Source organism: Drosophila simulans, chromosome 4 (assembly GCF_016746395.2).
Source record: "Drosophila simulans strain w501 chromosome 4, Prin_Dsim_3.1, whole genome shotgun sequence".
Lineage (NCBI taxonomy): Eukaryota > Metazoa > Arthropoda > Insecta > Diptera > Drosophilidae > Drosophila > Drosophila simulans.
In genome coordinates, this window is record NC_052524.2 from 114,217 (window position 1) to 122,996 (window position 8,780).

General features: G+C 32.5%; 2 protein-coding genes across 4 annotated transcripts; one reads left to right on the plus strand and one right to left on the minus strand.

Annotated features, from left to right (window-relative positions):
• The first annotated feature begins 2,252 nt into the window (after nucleotides 1-2,252).
• LOC27207119 (forkhead transcription factor HCM1) lies at nucleotides 2,253-4,867 on the plus strand. Its single transcript, XM_016182858.3, has 5 exons — nucleotides 2,253-2,389; nucleotides 3,257-3,645; nucleotides 3,707-3,890; nucleotides 3,951-4,433; nucleotides 4,496-4,867. Exons 2-5 carry the CDS (start codon nucleotides 3,266-3,268, stop codon nucleotides 4,778-4,780), a joined length of 1,332 nt encoding a protein of 443 aa, XP_016037206.1. The 5' UTR covers nucleotides 2,253-2,389; nucleotides 3,257-3,265; the 3' UTR covers nucleotides 4,781-4,867.
• Nucleotides 4,868-6,606: 1,739 nt separating this feature from the next.
• LOC6724688 lies at nucleotides 6,607-8,643 on the minus strand. Of its 3 annotated transcripts, none has more exons than XM_039296176.1 (4): nucleotides 8,586-8,643; nucleotides 7,658-7,756; nucleotides 6,923-7,043; nucleotides 6,607-6,863 (listed from the first exon to the last, which is right to left on the minus strand). In XM_039296176.1, the coding sequence occupies exons 1-4, from the start codon at nucleotides 8,626-8,628 to the stop codon at nucleotides 6,677-6,679; spliced, it is 450 nt and encodes a 149-aa protein (XP_039152110.1). In that variant the 5' UTR covers nucleotides 8,629-8,643; the 3' UTR covers nucleotides 6,607-6,676. The 3 variants fall into 3 exon arrangements, with proteins under 3 accessions (XP_039152110.1, XP_016037207.1, XP_002105737.2); XM_016180614.2 differs by lacking the exon at nucleotides 8,586-8,643 and adding an exon at nucleotides 7,975-8,014; XM_002105701.4 differs by lacking the exon at nucleotides 8,586-8,643 and having other exon boundaries at nucleotides 7,658-7,961.
• Nucleotides 8,644-8,780: the final 137 nt, after the last annotated feature.

Below are 8,780 nucleotides of genomic sequence, written 5' to 3' on the forward strand. Positions count from 1 at the left end.
AGCAGTATCTGGTTTAAGGCGATTCTCAAGTATAACAAAACCCAAAAATTCCTTTTCTCGAGATAAACGCTGTACTTTATACAATCGAAACCGTGTGGGAATGGTTGGCTGGGAAGGTATAAGAGGGTTGTAAACAATACCATTTCACTCAAGAGGAATCGATCATCGGAATAAAACTCGGTTGGTCAACGATTACTTTGGATTACATCCAAAAAATATGATTCACTTCCCAGACTAATGTGTGAAGTCATTAAAAACAAAGGATAATCAACTCATTATTAATTTCCTTTAAAAATATTCTAATTTAAATGTTTAAAAGTTAATCATCTAGATTTTTTTTTGAATTGAATCGAAAATACTTAAATTATCGTTGGGGGGGATATCCTGATGAACCGATATTGATTCATCCATTTATGGATTGTTTTTCTTTCTTATTTAAATAAAATTCTTAAAGCAAACAGACTTTTTATTTATAGAATTGTTAAACTCTCGAGGGGAAAAAATTTCCAAAGCTCTCGCTTTAACAGTTTTCTAAATATCTTACATCAAAGATTTTTACTAAAGGGGCGCTAACCTGGTGAGTGTACCATCAAGCGGCTTTCCCAGGCACTGCTAAATCTACGTTGACTCTTCTTTAATTCAAAGGCCACAGGCCGCTGATGCGGTGCCAAACCGTATAAAAAGAATCCAACTATTTATCACCTGAATTGGGAAGGGGTAGAATGGCAACTCTGTACAATCTGAAAATGCAGTTGCAATGGACTGATGTAGAGCCGTTGACGGGCGCAGACGGTCATCACTTGTCTGATGATACTGATGGAGACTATACACCAGTCGGCATAAGTATTTTGACAAAATAAACGCTTTTGATAGGGTAGTTTTAATTTTTTGTATGTTAGTAAGTAATTAATTTATTATACATCATTTAAATGGTCGCATGGTTACTGCTCTACAAACTTTAAAAAGCAATCAGTATATCGAAAATATCCAAAATTTTTTTTCAAAATGCGGGATTGGCCGTTTTGGATGGTTTTAGGGTGTTAGAGTGAGAGTGGCAATTTTTTTTTTGCAAATCGATAGAAATTTACAAGAGTAATAAAAATAAAAAATAATAAAAATATAAAACAACATCAAAAAAATTTTCAGAAGTGAGCGCGTGTTAGTTTTGGACGGTTTGTGGGCGTTGTATTGGACATGCCAACAGGGGTTAATACTCTGCGTCTATTTCTAAAATCAGCATGCCTCTCAACGTTCTAGCTTTTATAGTTCCTGAGATGTTGACAATCCTATAAAGGGGCTACTGAAATGGCAAGACTCGGTTATTGATCCTTCTACCTCTTACAAATTTTCAACGAACCTAATATACCCTTTTATTCTAAGAGTAATGGGTATAATAAATTATATTTAACTGTTGCTAAATCAAGGAAACTTCAGTTGTTTTTCTATTCTTTTAATTCTTTTAAAATAGCTTACCTTCCCTTCAATCAATATGATATATTATTATATTTTTATGAAAAAACTGATTCTACATGAATGAAATATTTTTTTTACTTTTAGTTTTCCTCAAGTAAAATTTTATTTACAATAAATAATTTCATGTATTAGACTTTTTACCTTATATTTTATTTTTGAACCGATTTTATTCGTACAGATAATCGTTTCTAACCCATTAAAGGGGAATTAGATTTATGTAATTGTGTATTGTTTGCATTAATCGTCATTGCCGTGACGTAGGTAGCACAATTTAAAGCAAAGAATCAAGCCTTAAAATTTTTATTTACATATGTATGTTATGTGTTGCCATGATTTTTAAACAGTAATGTACACAGCAATGCATTCGTTTCTATTTCTTATAATTCAAAATCCTAATAACAGAACAGCAGTCAAACTTAATTTTTTTTAAAAAGCCTGTGGTCGAAATTGCGGTATAAGGGTATATGAGGACAAGTGGTTGAAGATTTTAACGAAAAGTGGTGGATATAGTGCAAACCTAAGAGCATGTGGCCACCTTAATGGTAACAAAATGTATGGCTAAATAGGGTTGTTGCTGAGAACTTTTTGGATGTCGGAGAATTTGTGGCCGCATTTGTATCGAAAAAGTCGGCTGGGGCATGAAATCGACTAACTATATACTAAAACGAGACCGACTACATGAGTCCTTGACCACCCGAGCGACAACCACTTCGACCCTATAAGCCCGAGAGTGATTTCCTAACCTCAAACAATTATTTTTGTTGTAAAAATGAGGGTTGCTCCTAGACTACAGATACAGGTGCAACGGTAGAGAGTAGCCGTGCAGTACAATTCAAGCGGTTCATACGATACAGTTTAATTAAAAAGGCTAAGAGTAATATAAAAATAAAAACTAGTACAGCCAAATAAACAAGAAGTAATAAGTATACCTAAGAGAAAATAAAACGGAAACTTATTAATATAAACTAATTTTTCATCAAAATAGAAATATGCTATATACTATTCATATACATTTTTGATTTAGACTATTTTAGGAACATTGAAAATTAAATAAAAAAATAAAAACACTAATGTATTTACGTAACATATTTAAGTTTATCACAACCCGCATTAATGCGTAATTGTGTATACCGAATATTCAAAGAATTAAGAAAGGCATTTTTATTTTTTATTTTCTTACTTTTGTTATTTAAAGTACGTTTTTCTAAAGCATTCAATTGGCTTACATTACACAAATTTTGTTACTTTTATTGATTTAACACACATATTATTTTAATCACCCTGTCGCACGGATGAACATTCGAAAGAATATTTGTGAGTTTAGCACTAAGTAGGTGGTTTTTTTATTTCGATCGATTTAAAGTCGATTTAAAATGTTACTTAATACTTACTTACTTACTTAATATTGCCATCTACATAAACTTATAATGAAAGTTTTCGTGATTAATATATTTAACTGTATTTTTAAAAAATATTTATTTTCCGATTGTGTATAAAAAATAAATATAATGCATTTTGTGCAAGAGTGTGAAATTTGAATACCTTACCTAACAAGCGTTGCCATATTGAATTTTCAACTAGATTTGTTAAAAAAATTGATTGATAACCAGCCGCACCGATTTCGTCATGTCCGCCCGTCCGCACGATGGATCTTTTCAACTACTGATATATGTATACAAATATGAACAAAATTTTTAATAATTGAATCACTCTAAGATCCTTTTTGGGCTCTTGACTAATATATTCTTATAATAACTGACTGAACTACATTATTTTTGCATAGAAACGGGATATGTCATACCACATTACTTCTTCGGCAAAACGGAATGTTACATTACAATCATGTATGGAAGAGAATTCATTCTCACAAGAAGCAGAGGACTCCGACGAGGAACGCGAGCTAACCAACCTTAATTGGCTTTTGAGGAATCAAAATTTAACTTGGCCGAAAACCATTGATTACAACCCAACCGATATTTTAAATTCGAAAAGGAACGCAGAACCAACTCACAAGTCAAGAGACCATGATAAACATATCAAAATGTTTTATTCTACGCGTGAACGCACAGATAAAATATCCCATATAATTTTAGGGGCTAATGCGCAAAAATCTATAACAAAGAGACCAACTGCGTCAGAACGCTTTGAAACATTCGTCAATAAAGTTAAAAGGTTTGTAAAATAGAATTTTATCTTATAAAACATTCATATGAATTTATTTGTATTATTTTAGAGACTTAACAGAATATGAAAAGTTGGCTAGCAAGTATGAAACCGACGTGACCGAGAAACCGCCTTTTAATTATTCACATATAATAGGAATGGCTATGTTACAAAATGGGCGAATAACTTTACAACAATTATGTTCTTGGATAGAGGCCAAGTTTGCATTTTTTAGAGTTCGAAAGAAATGGAATGTGAGTGCTATTAATTGTGTTGACTGGAAATGAGCTAATTACTTTACAATTTCAAAATAGAATTCCATTAGGCATAATTTATCATTGCACCATTGCTTTCGTAACCGAAAAAGAGAAGAAAGGGGAAAAGGTGGTTACTGGGAGCTGGGGGTCGACCCAAAAAAATGTGACCGGAAACGAATTCGAAATAGAAAAATTTTTCATCCAACGGAAAATCAAACTGCTAAGTTCCAGTATGAACACTTAACAGAAATACAACAAGCAAACTCTGCTCGGCAAAATCATGCAAGATTCGTTCAAAAATCGAAGACAAGAAGTCTTCCAGAAAAATCTGAAGCAAATATCTTTAATATCGTGCCCCATGAAGAACCTAATATAGCTGATAAAAATGATGAGCAACGTCAGTTACGAAGAATAAATAAAGAGGACATTTTAAAAAAGAAGTCTGAGCTTGACACTATTATATCGAGTACTGAATCATTTTTAACAGAACCTCAAAACTTAAACTGTTTTTTTTCCAACAAGACGGATACTACCAACACGGTAAGAATAATATATATATATACTTATTTTTGGATTATTCTTTAAAAAAATATACATTGCAGCCCATTCCTGCAGAAAAGAATTTCTGCACATTCAATAATTTCTATTCCGAAATGACACCTGTGCTTGCTTCAAATTCAAATATCGTAGAAGACCAAAATGTATCAAATGATGTATCCTGTCCTAGCCATGCATGCAACATAACAATCAATTATGATTACACTAACTTTCAACCAATAGTAGATAGCATTGCCGAGCAGTTCCAATGCCTGCATGATAGCGCTGAGTATGATCGAAACGACGATATCTTAGAAAACCTTCTTGATGTTTGTGTTACGCACTATTAAAACAGAACTTATTGCAATACAAAAACCAAAAATGTTTGTTTACAAAGCTATTATACAATGATTCAATAAAGTGGCTTGTATTATCGACGATTTTATTTGTCCGGCTCCATTCCAAAAATATAAGGTTCGTTCGCTTTACTACTTCATTGGCCTACAAACATTTAATACATTTAACATATTATTAAAATTGAAACAAGAACAAATTCTTATTAATAAAATTTTGAAATATCGATTTTCAAATAATTTTTTTTTAAATTTATGTTTATATAATACATATGTACATAAATTAAAAAATACAGTTCGTTCAATTTGCTAAAATTGGTTCAAGAACTCCAACCTTTGCGTGTGTAACTATTTTCTGCCTGTGCGGCATAAATTATAAAATGACGACTATAACACAGAACCGCGTTTGTTTCTTCGTGTTCTAAATGTGGACTCGGAATTTAGAAAATCAAGAAAGTTAAGATTAAGAATGCTGTTTCAATGACGATTATGCATAAAAAGTTTGAAAATTTACTATATTAAATTTTGATTTCACCATATGCTTTGCCTGTTTTTACTGAAAACAGGGAAGGGTTTTAATTATTAAGTTCGGGAACGATCGGGAATGACAAACTTCTCCACGGTCCTTTAAGTGTGGTTGAATTTTTGTTTTCGAATCGCAAATTAAACTAATTTTTGGAAAAACAAACCAAATACTTTAAATAAAAAACAACGAATAAAATTTTTAAAATTAATGGCATTAATTACTTAAATCAAAATTTGACTGGACATATGTATTATATGTCCTTAATAAGAATTGTCACACAACCCGGACAGTATTACACAATTAGAAAAACCAGACAGAAAAGAGATTCAATGAGGATCGCACAATAAAAGAAGGATTCATAGATTTCATAAAGCAAGATGAGACTAATGAATTAATTACCTCTCAATAATTTAATCTTCATAATTGCGTTCTTTAGTCCAATAGTCAAACAAAAAAAATTTTGAATTGTTTTTGACGCGTCTGCAGTTTTGAAAAAATAACTAACAGGTCAACATTACTTGCCAATTAAAACTTGCCAGTCAAAATATTTGATTTTATGACTCATCCTTCAACTAGCTACTATCTTTTGGTGCTGCAAAATAGTAATAGTAACGAGAAAACTGCAGGAAGTTGGATTGACATCGGCAAAAAATAAAATAGATGCCATTTACCATGCGATTAAAAAATCGTCAGTTGCCGGTCGGATCTGATCATTATCCATAATGATTACAAGGTGGCTGGACTCTATGCTCAGTAGCATGCATCTCTCAGAGTAGCCATGGTCCTCCCACTTTGGGAGTTTATGTATCTAGGCTTCGTCGTGAAATGTAAGCTCCCCATGGAGAAGGAACTCCGAGGAAAGGATGCAGAAAGCACGCCTGTAAAACAAAACGCTTTTACCGCTTTTACTTTTTAGTCTGCCTATTTTTTGGAGTTATTGCCGTTTCCGCGGAGCTTAAGAATCATCAAAGATTTAGGCCAACCCCTCTGCGTGTCACGGCGCCCACAAACCAAAAACCAGTATCGCAATTAAATTTTAATCAATATGCCAAAAAAATGTGAAATTTCTGCCTTGCACTCAAACTTTCCCTTTTTTGAATATGTTATTACTCAGAACTTCACCAAATTTTTCGATGTATAAATCGGTGTTTAAATCGTTTTAATCACACAGGCACAGAAAATGTACATTTATTCTTTTGGTGCTCTTCGTTACAAACCATATCAGTTGTTTTGTACTACAGTACCGATTACATTTTGGCAGCATTTATATTTAACTTTTATAAAATAGAAGTAAATGTTCTTTCTGACTAAAGCAACAAATGTTTTTATTGTATTGACACACGTTTACATAATATATTGGTTTTCAATCACTCAACATTCTTTTTGTCATTATCCCTTCCGATCTCGGGGTATTCCAATTTAACACCGGGGTCACATGTAAAGATGGGGCAGCAAAAAGGAAACGATGCGGTTTTATTAGTCTTTTCTGTGTCCAATTTACATTTGTCATTCGCCAGTGGCAATGGCCCGCAGTCTTCAACGAGTTCCAATAGCCTATAAATAATGTATATTAGGCATTTGTTTATTTAAATATAAATTGTTCCGTTAAATACTTTGCATCATTTTCCTCATTTTGAACACAAGTAGATCGACCACAGAATGGAGTAAGGTCCCACGACTTTCCGGGCTCAACAGTGGCACATCGAGTTGAAGCAAAGCACATTGCCGGAAAATCTGAAGAATTATTAAAATATTTTGAAGGAAGAGCGAGGAAATATTCAAGGCAAAACCAGATAAAACGCGAGCTTTGAAACACTATTAAATCTACGTTAAAAATTTTAATACACTCAGACTAAACTATTTTTGGTACATTTACAATATATATAAATATGTTGCAATTAAAAACCCAAAAGGGAAGCCGAAGTTTATATACCCTTGCAGTAATTTTACATGTACAAGAACTGATGTATACCCAATAATAACAATATGTTCAAAAACAACCAAACTAAAAGAATGTCTTAACAATTTTAATTAATTTTCGGGCTGTTCCTGTGGTAACTATATGATACATCCATCATGTATACATTAAAAGCAAAAACACTTGATAAATGTTCACTATAGGCTGAATGATTGAGAAAGGAGAGGGATATTTAGTTTGTGTTTTTTCTTTTGGGTTACACTAGCACATAGCTTCTATGATACTTAAAATTATGGGCGTGTCACCGATCCTTTTATTTTTTATAGTTCATAACTCTATATTTAACAATAAACCGTTCTATCTATGCTTATATTGTACTTGAACCTTGTAATAAAGAAAAATTTATTAATCTGTTGATTGCCTTACTTACCTCGTAGAACATCGGCAGGAATAAGACGTTTGAAAATTCGTATTTCACCTCCGTCACCCTTTGAAATTTTTTGTTCAGCACACAAAGAGACTGTGAAGGCTGTTAAGATAAGGGTCAGTACGGCAAATTGAAAACTCATTTTTAAGATTCCAAAGATGATAGTTGTTTGTAAATTTTTAATAATCATAAACGATTAAAAAATTATCCCTTCGCGAAAATAATACAAAAAAACGAAGACAAATGGAATTAACCAACCACCTAACCAGTCTAAATGAAGCGAAAGTTCACAATAAATTAAACCAACTGGTCAGGCACACCTATACTTATGGGGATCTCATACATATATGCAGCGGCTACCTAAGATAAAGCTTTTGTGCTGGATTGAATACCGCTTTGAAAGTTGTTACTTAAAAAGACAGTACAAAGCTTTGTGCTTTGGCCCGGTTTTCACTAGCATTGTCGTATGACAACTTGAAATCCGAGAATTGTGCAGAGGTATGTACATACATACATATGTATGTATTTGAATGTTAATGCCACACATAAAATAATACATTTTGTTGTTTTTCAGAATTTACATATGTATATTCTGACCGTTTTCCGGCAAATAATAATTATTTTTATAAGACGAAAACATGGACGCGCTCCAATGTATAAATACTATTATTATTATAAGGTCATCCAAATATACCGATAGATATAACTTGGAGGAAAATAAAATTAAATGCAAATTGGAAAGACAAACAATAAAATTAGAAAAATTAATAACAAAATTTTTAAAAGACGGCAAGCATCAGGAATGTGTTCCCCCCAAAAAGGATATATATATATTTTATAGGGACTGAAACACTTTCTTCTACCGCTTTTATATTTTCAACGAGTCTAATATAATGTTTTACCAATCACAAGTCAATAAACCATCACACACAATTCAACACAGGTATGAAATGACACAGTATTAAGAAAGCCATGTGTACAATGCCCCAGTGTGAAGTTTGGAAACATGCAGAGGAAAAGAAGTATTACAGAGTGCTTCTAGAGGCATTGAATATGTAGAAAACATACTCTACGAAGCCTACTATAATTCATTTAAATGAATTCTTTGGCAAATAAATAAATTGCT

Bases quoted from the DNA above. Each gene is read 5' to 3' on its own strand.
- LOC27207119 (XM_016182858.3), top strand. From the start codon at position 3,266: ATGTCATACCACATTACTTCTTCGGCAAAACGGAATGTTACATTACAA. The intron at 3,891-3,950 runs GTGAGTGCTATT...ATTTCAAAATAG, and splicing joins GAGTTCGAAAGAAATGGAAT to AATTCCATTAGGCATAATTT. The intron at 4,434-4,495 runs GTAAGAATAATA...TATACATTGCAG, and splicing joins AGACGGATACTACCAACACG to CCCATTCCTGCAGAAAAGAA.
- LOC6724688 (XM_002105701.4), bottom strand. From the start codon at position 7,844: ATGATTATTAAAAATTTACAAACAACTATCATCTTTGGAATCTTAAAA. The intron at 7,044-7,657 runs GTAAGTAAGGCA...ATAATTCTTCAG, and splicing joins TCCTGCCGATGTTCTACGAG to ATTTTCCGGCAATGTGCTTT. The intron at 6,864-6,922 runs GTATTTAACGGA...CATTATTTATAG, and splicing joins AATGAGGAAAATGATGCAAA to GCTATTGGAACTCGTTGAAG.